The sequence below is a fragment of the Bufo gargarizans genome, chromosome 5, assembly GCF_014858855.1.
Source record: "Bufo gargarizans isolate SCDJY-AF-19 chromosome 5, ASM1485885v1, whole genome shotgun sequence".
In the NCBI taxonomy this organism is placed as follows: domain Eukaryota; kingdom Metazoa; phylum Chordata; class Amphibia; order Anura; family Bufonidae; genus Bufo; species Bufo gargarizans.
In genome coordinates this window covers 278,694,404-278,707,576 of record NC_058084.1, presented here as the reverse complement: position 1 = coordinate 278,707,576, position 13,173 = coordinate 278,694,404, and the positions used below count along the sequence as shown (strand labels likewise).

The 13,173-nt window shown below is 45.0% G+C and overlaps 1 protein-coding gene across 1 annotated transcript in view; it reads right to left on the bottom strand.

Annotated features, from left to right (window-relative positions):
- The window catches only part of LOC122938038 (NFX1-type zinc finger-containing protein 1-like), a 231,841-nt gene extending 227,869 nt beyond the window's left edge, over window positions 1–3,972 (bottom strand). The window contains 1 exon segment of the mRNA XM_044293307.1: window positions 3,916–3,972. Coding sequence (XP_044149242.1) covers window positions 3,916–3,957 — 42 coding nt within the window. The 5' untranslated portion in view covers window positions 3,958–3,972.
- Window positions 3,973–13,173: the final 9,201 nt, after the last annotated feature.

Sequence of the window (13,173 nt, the reverse complement as noted above, 5' to 3'; positions counted from 1 at the left end):
GTCATTGAAATTTTCCTCTGCAATATAATTGCAGTTGCCTGTCAGTGAGTGTCAGGCCCACTGACTGCACTGTGCCCACTACCAGTACCCTCCACTCATATAGGGTGGCACAGTACCTTGCAGATAAAAAAGTCATTGAATTTTTCCTCTGTAATATAATTGCAATTGCCTGCCAGTGAATGTCAGGCCCACTGACTGTACTGTGCCCACTGCCCACCACTCATATAGGGTGGCACAGTACCTTGCAGATAAAAAAGTCATTTCATTTTTCCTCTGTAATATAATTGCAGTTGCCTGCCAGTGAGTGTCAGGCCCACTGACTGTACTGTGCCCACTGCCCACCACTCATATAGGGTGGCACAGTACCTTGCATGCATAGTACCACTAATCTAAAAAAAAATTACAGGCAGAGGTAGGCCAACCCACAGGGGCCGTTCTGGTCGTGGTGCTGTGATTTCCTTTGGCCATAGAATAATGCCCAGTGTTAAAAGGCCATGTACCCTGAACTCGAAAAAGTTCTGAGGACATAGTTGACTGGGTGTCCTGTGTAAGCCAATCTTCTACAGCTTCCGCTCGGAACCTTGACGCACCATCCTCCTCCAGCTCAGCTTCGGGCACCTCACAAGTTACCATTCGCCCGCCCGCCGCCACCACCAACACTAGCACCACAGCTGCTACACTTGATCTGTCAGAGGAGTTATTTACACCTCAGTTGGAAGAAATTAGTGATGCGCAACTATTATTGCCAGAGGATGTATATAACAGGGATATGTCTCAGTCAAGCAGAATTACACACATGGACGTATGGTGTGATGATGATGATGTTGTACCCGCTGATGCTTCCTTTGCTGAGTTGTCAGATACAAGTCGAAGCAGTTGATGATGACGATGTGTCCGTGGATGTCACGTGGGTGCCCGCTCGAAGAGAAGAAGAACAGGGGGAAAGTTCAGATGGGGAGACAGAGAGGAGGAGGAGGAGACGAGTTGGAAGCAGGGGGAGGTAGTCGCAAGGAGCTAGTGGCACAGTCAGACAGCATGTATCGGCACCCGGGGTCAGCCAGACAGCACGACAATCAACGCATACTGTTGCCACCACCAAAATGCCGTCATTGCAAAGCTCAGCAGTGTGGCATTTTTTTTGTGTGTCTGCCGCTGATAACAGCGATGCCATTTGCAACCTGTGCCAAAAGAAACGGAGTCGTGGGAAGTCCAACACCCACGTAGGTACCACTGCTTTGCGAAGGCACATGATCTCACATCACAAACGCCTATGGGATCAACACATGAGTACAAGCAGCACACAAACTCAAATCCACCATCCTCCTCCTGGTCCAGCATCTTCAGCCACGTCAACCACTGCTGTCCTCCTTGCCCCTTCTCAACCACCCACCACTCCGCCTCTCACCTTCAGCAGTTCCTGCTCATCTGCCCACAGTCAGGTGTCTGTCAAGGAAATGTTTGAGAGTAAGAAGCCAATGTCACAGAGTCACCCCCTTGCCCGGCGTCTGACAGCTGGCTTGTCGGAACTCTTAACCCACCAGCTTTTACCATACAAGCTGGTGGAGTCTGAGGCCTTCAAAAAAATTGTAGCTATTGGGACACCGCATTGGAAGGTACCCAGCTGAAATTCATTTTCACAAAAGGCAATCCCCAACCTGTACTCTATTGTGGAAAAGAAAGTCATGGCATGTCTGGCACACAGTGTTGGGGCAAGGGTCCATCTGACCACTGATACCTGGTCTGCAAAGCACGGTCAGGGCAAGTATATTACGTACACTGCTCATTGGGTAAACCAGCTGACGGCTGCCAAGCATGGAATGCCTGGCTCTGCAGCGGAGTTGGTGACACCGCCATGACTTGCAGGCAGACTGGCTGCCACCTCCTCTACTCCTCCTACTCCATCCTCTTCTGCTGCTGCGTCTTGCTCCATATCAACTGCACCCCCCAGCTTCCCAGGGGCTATTCCACATCCCGGATACGACAGTGTCACGCCGTCTTGGGGTTGACTTGCCTGAAAGCAGAGAGTCACACCGGACCCGCACTCCTGTCCGCCCTGAACGCACAGGTGGATCAGTGGCTGACCCCGCACCAACTGGAGATCGGCAAAGTGGTGTGTGACAACGGAAGAGATCTGTTGGCGGCATTGAATTTGGGCAAGTTGACACATGTGCCGTGCATGGCACATGTGTTGAATCTGATCGTACAACGCTTTGTGTATAAATACCCAGGTTTACAGGACGTCCTTAAGCAGGCCAGGAAGGTGAGTGGCCATTTCAGGCGTTCCTACACGGCCATGGCACACTTTTCCAATATTCAGCAGCGAAACAACATGCCAGTGAGGCGCTTGATTTACGACAGCCCGACATGGAATTCAACACTCCTAATGTTCGACCGCCTGATCCAACAAGAAAAAGCCGTCAACGAGTATTTGTATGACCGGGGTGCTATGACAGCCTCTGCGGAGCTGGGTATTTTTTTGCCACGTTACTGGACGCTCATGCACAATGCCTGTAGGCTCATGCGTCCTTTTGAGAAGGTGACAAACCTAGTCAATCACACCGAAGGCACCATCAGCGACATCATCCCATTTGTTTTCTTCCTGGAGCGTGCCCTGCGAAGAGTGCTGGATCAGACTGTAGATGAGCGTGAAGAGGAAGAGTCCAGGTGTTAGTCCCCTTAAAAACAACTTTTCCCTCACTATTGTGGCCAGAAAGAGTCCCTGTGGGTTTTAAAATTCGCCTACCTATTGAAATCTATGACGGTGAAAAAACACTTCAGTGAGGTTGGGAGCATTTCAGACTCAGTGGTGGATGCAGTTTTTGAACAAAACAAAAATCATTATACAGGTCTCTCATTTCGGGAACAAGTTACTTTGTTGCATTTGCATGATTTGCAAGAAATTTCAGATGATATGTGTGAACAGAATACAGCAAAATTTCAAGTGAAAAATCCCACTTTTTATCCCCCTAAATCACGTACTAGTGGAATGGACACATTCCAAGAGGTGATGAAGAGGGAACTAACTAAAATATATGATGATACCATGGGGCATATAAAAGGCCGTAAAAACAATAATCTCCCTAAATCACAAAAAATTGCTAGAAAAGAACTGCAGAATAGGGAGGATATTATCATCAAAATGGTTGATAAGGGCGGCGCGGTGGTGGTTTTAGACAAAACTGTATACCAACAACAGATGTTGCAAATTTTAATGGATACTACCAAATACTGCAGTTTGGACTCCAATCCCTTGGAGCCCTACCGCAAGGAGTTAACTGACATTCTGCAGGAAGGTAGAAATTTGGGGATTTTTTACCATAATGATTTCCAATATTTAAATGTAGAGTGTCCAGTAACTCCTATTATACATGCCTTACCAAAAGTTCACAAAGGTCTTTCCCCACCACCGCTCCGCCCTATAGTGTCAGGAATTGGCTCCCTAACAGAGAGATTAGGTCAATGGCTAGACACAATTTTACAACCATTAGTTAAAAGAATACTGGGATATATTAAAGATACGGGAGATATATCTCAAAATTGCATATGGATGACAACAGATGTAGTCAGCCTGTACCCGTCCATTCCCCATCGAGTAGCACTAATAGCGCTGGAGTATAATTTACACCGCTACAGTGGCCATGGTGACATTTTCATTGATTATGTATTAAAAATAACTGAATTTTTGCTCACACATAACTATTTCAGTTTTGATAATAAATTTTACTTGCAAATTCAGGGTGTGAGTATGGGAGCAAAATTTTCCCCGTCACTTGCAAACGTCACCATGGCGTACTGGGAGGAGCGCTATATCTATGATGTTGATAATCCCTTTGGTGAGTGTATAGAGTGGTATGGCAGATACATCGATGACCTGTTATTCATTTGGTGTCTGCCATACCCTCTTTTTTACATTACCTGAATAGTAACCCATATGGATTGCGATTTGTTGGAGTTCATGATGCTCACAAAATAAATTTCTTGGATGTGACCCTGATTGGTATTCCAGGCCAGGTAATATGTACTCGAACTTATCGCAAACCCATATCTGGAAATACAGTATTAAGAGCCAACAGTCAACATCCACTCCATACAATAAAGGCTATTCCAGTGGGTGAGATGATCAGAGCCAGACGCAATTGCAGTAAAGACTCAGATTTTATGAAGAGATACAAATAATAACTGATAGATTAAGGGAAAGAGGATACCCACTGTGGATGACCCAAAGAGCAAAAAATATAGCAGAAAGAAAAAAAAGGCAGGATTTGTTGTTTGGAACCCCCTTGACTCATAAAAAATGTAATAGAAAACAAATGGATAAGAACAAATATAGTGAAAATAGGGAAGTAAAAGAAAATGAGATTAAATTATGCTATAAAGATAAATCCTCTAATATTCCAACACTTGTACTTACTTTTAGCAATCAATTTTCTTTGATAGAGAAAGCTGTCTCCAGATGTATCCCTATCCTGTATGAGGATCCACAGTTATACAAAATACTGAGGGGAGGACATAGAGTGGTATCAAAAAGACCCATGTCACTGGCTGCCTCTCTATCTCCATCTCTTTTTAGTCAAAAATCGGAGGGACAATTGCGAACATGTTGGCTGCGATATACAGGTTTTACACAATGCGGCAATTCCCCATGTAAAGCTTGCAATTATATAAGCACAAAAAAATATTTTCAAGATTCTGATGGTATTAATAAATATCCGGTTAAAACACATCGGGAATTGTCTACATCATTGAATGCAAAGCTTGTCAGTTAATATATGTAGGATGTTCAACCAGAAGGTTCAAAGAAAGGTTACTGGAGCACATTAATTATATAATAAATCCTGCATATGGAAACATCTCAAGTGCAGCAAAACACTTTATCATGGTCCATAATAGAAGTCTGTCATCATTCACAGCTTATGCCATAGAACGAGTGTTTTTGCCTGCAAGAGGTGGAGACCTCAAAAAACTTGTAAACCAAAGAGAAGCCTTCTGGATTCAAAAAATTGAAGTCTAGAAGCCCTGCTGGATCAAATTTGAGAAAAGAACTCATGTATATTTATTAGTAGCTATTAACGATCACGTCATGCTGCAACTTCAAAAAAATAAAAAATGTATTGTATAGCCTGAATGATCAGAGTTAGATTGCAGCCAGCAAGTATTGAGGAGTGTTCACATGGAGCGTTTTTTCTGCTGCTCACTTATAATCATGTTTATTCACTTATTTATATATTTATTATCAATGCTATGTTACTCCTCAATTTTTGCTGGGTTTAATATCATGAAATGTCTGTTCATGTTATATTTTAAACTTGTTTGGTACATTTAAATTTCTGCTAGCACTTTTGATTGTAACACCTGGGATGTCTTGAACCGCCCAGCTTGTTTAAGGTGGGAGGGATTTTCTATGTTCACTCCTATATATACTTCCTTAGAAATTTATTATGAAGGTCATGATTAAGAACCATCTGGTTCGAAACACGTAGACCGTATTGGGGCTTGCACCTTGAGGATTTTTCACCGCTGTATATTTGGTTTTGTGGAATAAAACATCGTTAAGCACGAAAAATCGAGGTGCTGGATTTTTTCCTTTCAATTATCCCAATTACAATGAGCAGATAAAAGGTCCAGAGTTCATTTCAAGTATGCTATTTGCATTTGGAATCTGTTGCTGTCAACTCTCAAGATGAGATCCAAAGAGCTGTCACTATCAGTGAAGCAAGCCATCATTAGGCTGAAAAAAACAAAACATAAGGCATGGCCAAAACAACAGTTTGGAACATTCTTATAAAAAGAAGGAACGCACCGGTGAGCTCAGCAACACCAAAAGACCCGGAAGACAACTGAAAACAACTGTTGTGGATGACCGAAGAATTCTTTCCCTGGTGAAGAAAACACCCTTCACAACAGTTGTCCAGATCAAGAACACTCTCCAGGAGGTATGTGTATCTGTGTCGACGTCAACAATCAAGAGACTTCACCAGAGTGAATACACAGGGTTCACCACAAGATGTAAACCATTGGTGAGCCTCAAAAACTGGAAGGCCAGATTAGAGTTTGCCAAACAACATCTAAAAAAGCCTTCACAGTTCTGGAACAACATACTATGACAGATGAGACCAAGATCAACTTGTACCAGAGTGATAGGAAGAGAAGAGTATGGAGAAGGAAAGGAACTGCTCATGATCCTAAGCATACCACCTCATCAGTGTAGCATGGTGATGGTAGTATCATGGCGTGGGCATGTATGACTGACAATGGTACTAGTTCTCTTGTATTTATTGATGATGTGACTGCTGACAAAAGCAGCAGGATGAATTCTAAAGTGTTTAGGGCAATATTATCTGCCCGATATTTATGGACCTGACTGTAACTGTATTGCCGTCCTCAGGACAATTGAATGTAATGCACTGCAAGAGTTGAAGGACCTGTGATGACCTCACAGGTCATGTGATCAGTTCTAAATGCAGTAGCTGAAAAAGACCTGGGATGATGTCACCATCATGTGACCAGTGCAGGAGACCACGGCTCAGCAGTGAAGAGAAGCCCTGGGAAGTGGGAAGAGGCTGAGATGAGATCTGCTACATGAGGGGAGGTAAGTGAAGATTACTCAGTGTGAGAGGCAGAGCAATGTTGGAAGTTGTAGTTATTTAACTGGGACTGTATGTTAGGGCTGAAGGGAGGGAAGTTATTTACATGGGACAGTGAGGTGGAGTGATGTTCATTACATGGGACTGAAATTTGGAAGTGGCTGGGGTAGGGTGATGTTATTTACATGGGACTGAATGTTGAGGGGTAATGTTATTTATATGGGACTGAATGTTGAAGGCAGCTATGGGAGGGAGGGATATTATTTACATGGGATTTAATGTTAAGGGGTAATGTTATTTACATGGGACTGCATGTTAGAGGTGACTGGGGAGGGGGTGCTTTTATTTTTATGGGACTGTATGTTGAAGGTGTCTGGGGGAGGGAATGATGTTAATTATATGGGAAGGAATATTGAGGAGGTGATGTTATTTATATGGGACTGTATGTTGGAAGGGGCAGGAGAGATGGTGTGATGTTATTTACATGAGGCTGTATTTTGGAGGGGGCTGTAGATAGAGAGGGATGTTATTTACATGGGACTGTATATTGGAGGGGGCTGGAGAGATGATGTGATGGTATTTATATGGGACTCTATGGCGGAGGGAGGGAAATAATGTTATTTACATGGGACTGTATGGCGGAGGTGCTGAGGAATTATAATTTCTAAGGACACTAAACGGAGGAATATAACTACAGGGGGCACTGCAGGCGGCATTATAAATATTGGGGGCTCTTCAGGGCGAGCATTATAACATTAAGGGGCAGTATAACTACTGGGAGCATTTTAAATCCAGGGGACATTAGGCATTCTTATTACTACTGGGGGCTCTATAGGAGGGATCCGCATTATTTCTACTAAGAGCACTATGGGGGCCTTATTACTACTGAGGGGTCTGTAGATAGCTTTATTACTACTGGGGGCTCTGTGAGGGTATTATTAATACTGGAGGGCTCTTCTACTAATGGAGGCAATTTTGTGGAGCGTTATCACTGTTGGGTACAGTAGGGGGCAGTATGACTAATGAGAGCATTCTAGAAGGGAATTACTATTGGTGGGACTATGAGGAGTACTGTTACTATGGGTGGCACTCTTTTTTTTTCAGGATAGTATTTGGGGGTACAGAAAAGTAAGGAAGCTAAGATGTCTGTGCGTCACACTCTGCAGAGACGGGTCGGCTGAGAGACGGGTCGGCAAGTACAGTAAAATGTCTGTGTTTGCAGGGGGGGAGGGTGCTGTTGTTCAACTTGGAGAATTGGGCCATATGCATTGGTGCTTGGGCCCCGGATCTTTTGAGACCCTAGCAACGCCCCTGGTGGGTAGAGCAGCTGCAAAGTGAAAGTAAATATCCCAGCATGCATCACAGCAAGCATTTTCAGAGGAGTGATCACATGACATCCCTGGCCAACTGTGATACCATAGTAATAACAGCATCTTAGGTGTCATTTCATCAGTGCTTTAGCATACCTCCCAACTTTAGAATAGAATGAAGAGGGACACTATGTGCCTAAGGCTACTTTCACACTCATGTTTTTTGTGGATCCGTCATGGATCTGCAAAAACGCTTCTGTTACCATAATATAACCGCATGCATCCGTCATGAACGGATCCATTTGTATTATGTCTTCTATAACCATGACGGATCCGTCTTGAACACCATTGAAAGTCTTTGCAGGACGGATCCGTTTTCTATTGTGCAGCGAACAGGGGATTTGCAATATACAGGCACCAGCCGTGTGCGCACCGTATCAAGTGAACCACGAAAAAGTACTGTCGTATACAGATTGCAGAACCCATTTCACGTCTGCAGACAGTGGACACACTGTCGGTACCCATGCATTGCGATGTGTGTGTATATATATATATATACAGTACAGACCAAAAGTTTGGACACACCTTCTCATTCAAAGAGTTTTCTTTATTTTCATGACTATGAAAATTGTAGATTCACACTGAAGGCATCGAAACTATGAATTAACACATGTGGAATTATATACATAACAAAAAAGTGTGAAACAACTGAAAATATGTCATATTCTAGGTTCTTCAAAGTAGCCACCTTTTGCTTTGATTACTGCTTTGCACACTCTTGGCATTCTCTTGATGAGCTTCAAGAGGTAGTCACCTGAAATGGTTTTCACTTCACAGGTGTGCCCTGTCAGGTTTAATAAGTGGGATTTCTTGCCTTATAAATGGGGTTGGGACCCTCAGTTGCCTTGTGGAGAAGTCAGGTGGATACACAGCTGATAGTCCTACTGAATAGACTGTTAGAATTTGTATTATGGCAAGAAAAAAGCAGCTAAGTAAAGAAAAAACGAGTGGCCATCATTACTTTAATAAATGAAGGTCAGTCAGTCCGAAAAATTGGGAAAACTTTGAAAGTGTCCCCAAGTGCAGTCACAAAAACCATCAAGCGCTACAAAGAAACTGGCTCACATGCGGACCGCGCCAGGAAAGGAAGACCAATAGTCACCTCTGCTGCAGAGGATAAGTTCATCCAAGTCACCAGCCTCAGAAATCGCAGGTTAACAGCAGCTCAGATTAGAGACCAGGTCAATGCCACACAGAGTTCTAGCAGCAGACACATCTCTAGAACAACTGTTAAGAGGAGACTGTGTGAATCAGGCCTTCATGGTAGAATATCTGCTAGGAAACCCCTGCTAAGGACAGGCAACAAGCAGAAGAGACTTGTTTGGGCTAAAGAACACAAGGAATGGACATTAGACCAGTGGAAATCTGTGCTTTGGTCTGATGAGTCCAAATTTGAGATCTTTGGTTCCAACCACCGTGTTTTTGTGCGACTCAGAAAAGGTGAATGGATGGACTCTACATGCCTGGTTCCCACCGTGAAGCATGGAGGAGGAGGTGTGATTGTGTGGGGGTGCTTTCCTGGTGACACTGTTGGGGATTTATTCAAAATTGAAGGCATACTGAACCAGCATGGCTACCACAGCATCTTGCAGTGGCATTTTTTGCGTTTATTTGGACCATCATTTTTTTTTCAACAGGACAATGACCCCAAACACACCTCCAGGTTGTGTAAGGGCTTTTTGACCATGAAGGAGAGTGATGGGGTGCTGCGCCAGATGACCTGGCCTCCACAGTCACCGGACCTGAACCCAATCAAGATGGTTTGGGGTGAGCTGGACCGCAGAGTGAAGGCAAAAGGGCCAACAAGTGCTAAGCATCTCTGGGAACTCCTTCAAGACTGTTGGAAGACCATTTCAGGTGACTACCTCTTGAAGCTCATCAAGAGAATGCCAAGAATGTGCAAAGCAGTAATGAAAGCAAAAGAAGGCTACTTTGGAAAACCTAGAATATGACATATTTTCAGTTGCTTCACACTTTTTTGTTATGTATATAATTCCACATGTGTTAATTCACAGTTTTGATGCCTTCAGTGTGAATCTACAATTTTCATATTCATAAAAATAAAGAAAACTCTTTAAATGAGAAGGTGTGTCCCAACTTTTGGTCTGTACTGTATATATATATATATACATATTACACATACGGTCAGTGCCCATGCATTGCGGACCGCAATGTATATACACATATAAATATATTAAACACGTGTGTACATATTTTGTATATAAATAAATATGTATGTATATATACATGTGTGTGTGTGTGTGTGTATAGCAAAACAACAGCACTCTCATTAGGTGAAAATAGAAAAGATATTTCACCCATGTGGATGCGATGTTTGTATGTGTATATATATATATATATCATAGTTCCTGGCTAGATGTCCTGCTTTCCCTGTTTGTTGCAGGGGGCATGGCCTAACGGAACCTGTGGGCGTGGCTTAACGGGTCGGCTGTGTGGTGATCGTGCAGGGGGGGATGGGGACTGACTAAGTAGCTTCTGCAGTAGGGACTCTGAAGGTTTTTATCACAGCCAGCTTCTGACAGGAATCTGCTGTTTGTAGAGAGGTAACAAGCAGATGATTCCTGTCACAGTTAGAGCGGGCAGCAGGGTGCCGACCACTGACAGGAGCAGACTGCACATGCGCATGGACGAGCTTGCTCTCAAGCTCCTCCATGTCGTGTGCAGCCATGGACGAACTCAGCTGCAAGGTAGAGCAGGACTGAGGGGTAGTGGCTTATAATTGAAAGAAAAGCAGGCAGATGTGTTTAAAGGGGTTCTGCAGTTTGTTTAAACTGATGATCTATCCTCTGGATAGATCATCAGCATCTCATCAGCGGGGGTCCGACATCCGGGACCCCCACAAATCAGCTGTTTGAGAAGGCAGCGGAGCTCCAGGAGTGAACAAAGTTTAGCAGTGCCCAGGCCAGTTGATACAAGTCGTGACGTCACTGGGCCAGCGGCCGGTAAACAGTGAGAAGGCCGCGGAGCCCCTGGAGTGCCACTGCCTTCTCAAACAACTGATCGGCAGGGGTCCCGGGTGTTGGACCCGCCACAATCAGATGCTGATATTCTATCCAGAGGATAGATCATCAGTTTAAACAAACTGCAGAACCCCTTTAACCACCTCCCGACCGCCGTACGCGTATATGCGTCCGGGAGGTGGTTGCTTTATTCCTCCTGGACGCATATACGCGTCTTCTCGCGAGACGCGAGATTTCCTGTGAACGCGCGCGCACAGGCGCGCGCGCTCACAGGAACAGAAGGTAAGCGAGTGGATCTCCAGCCTGCCAGCGGCGATCGCTCGCTGGCAGGCTGGAGATCCGAATTTTTTAACCCCTAACAGGTATATTAGACGCTGTTTTCATAACAGCGTCTAATATACGTCCTACCTGGTCCTCTGGTGGTCCCTTTTGTTAGGATCGACCACCAGAGGACTCAGGTAGGTCAGTACAGTCCCCCCAAACACCACACTACACTACACTACACCACCCCCCCCCCCGTCACTTATTAACCCCTTATAAACCCCTGATCACCCCATATAAACTCCCTGATCACCCCCCTGTCATTGATCACCGCCCTGTCATTGATCACCCCCCTGTCAGGCTCCGTTCAGACGTCCGCATGATTTTTACGGATCCGATCCATGTATCCATGGATCCGTAAAAATCATGCGGACGTCTTACAGGGGGGTGATCAATGACAGGGGGGTGATCAATGACAGGCGGGTGATCACCCATATACACTCCCTGATCACCCCCTGTCATTGATCACCGCCCTGTCAGGCTCCATTCAGACGTCCGCATGATTTTTACGGATCCGATCCAAGTATCCATGGATCCGTAAAAATCATGCGGACGTCTGAATGGAGCCTTACAGGGGGGTGATCAATGACAGGCGGGTGATCACCCATATACACTCCCTGATCACCCCCTGTCATTGATCACCGCCCTGTCAGGCTCCATTCAGACGTCCGCATGATTTTTACGGATCCGATCCATGTATCCATGGATCCGTAAAAATCATGCGGACGTCTGAATGGAGCCTTACAGGGGGGTGATCAATGACAGGCGGGTGATCACCCATATACACTCCCTGATCACCCCCTGTCATTGATCACCCCCCTGTCATTGATCACCCCCCTGTCAGGCTCCATTCAGACGTCCGCATGATTTTTACGGATCCGATCCATGTATCCATGGATCCGTAAAAATCATGCGGACGTCTGAATGGAGCCTTACAGGGGGGTGATCAATGACAGGCGGGTGATCACCCATATACACTCCCTGATCACCCCCTGTCATTGATCACCCCCCTGTCATTGATAACCCCCCTGTAAGGCTCCATTCAGACGTCCGCATGTGTTTTGTGGATCCGATCCATGTATCCATGGATCCGTAAAAAATCATGCGGATGTCTGAATGGAGCCTTACAGGGGGGTGATCAGTGACAGGGGGGTGATCACCCTGATTACCCTGATCACCCCCTGTCATTGATAACCCCCCTGTAAGGCTCCATTCAGACGTCCGCATGCGTTCTGTGGATCCGATCCATGTATCCATGGATCCGTAAAAAATCATGCGGATGTCTGAATGGAGCCTTACAGGGGGGGTGATCAGTGACAGGGGGGTGATCACCCTGATTACCCTGATCACCCCCTGTCATTGATAACCCCCCTGTAAGGCTCCATTCAGACGTCCGCATGCGTTCTGTGGATCCGATCCATGTATCCATGGATCCGTAAAAATCATGCGGACGTCTGAATGGAGCCTTACAGGGGGGGTGATCAATGACAGGGGGGTGATCAGGGAGTCTATATGGGTGATCACCCCCCTGTCATTGATCACTCCCCCCCTGGTAAGGCTCCATTCAGCCATTTTTTTTGGCACAAGTTAGCGGACATTTTTTGTTTGTTTTTGTTTTTTCTTACAAAGTCTCATATTCCACTAACTTGTGTCAAAAAATAAAATCTCACATGGACGCACCATACCCCTCACGGAATCCAAATGCCTAAACATTTTTAGACATTTATATTCCAGACTTCTCACGCTTTAGGGCCCCTAAAAAGCCAGGGCAGTATAAATACCCCACGTGTGACCCCATTTCGGAAAGAAGACACCCCAAGATATTCCGTGAGGGGGATATTGAGTCCATGAAAGATTGAAATTTTTGTCCTAAGTTAGCGGAAAGTGAGACTTTGTGAGAAAAAAAACAAAAAAAAT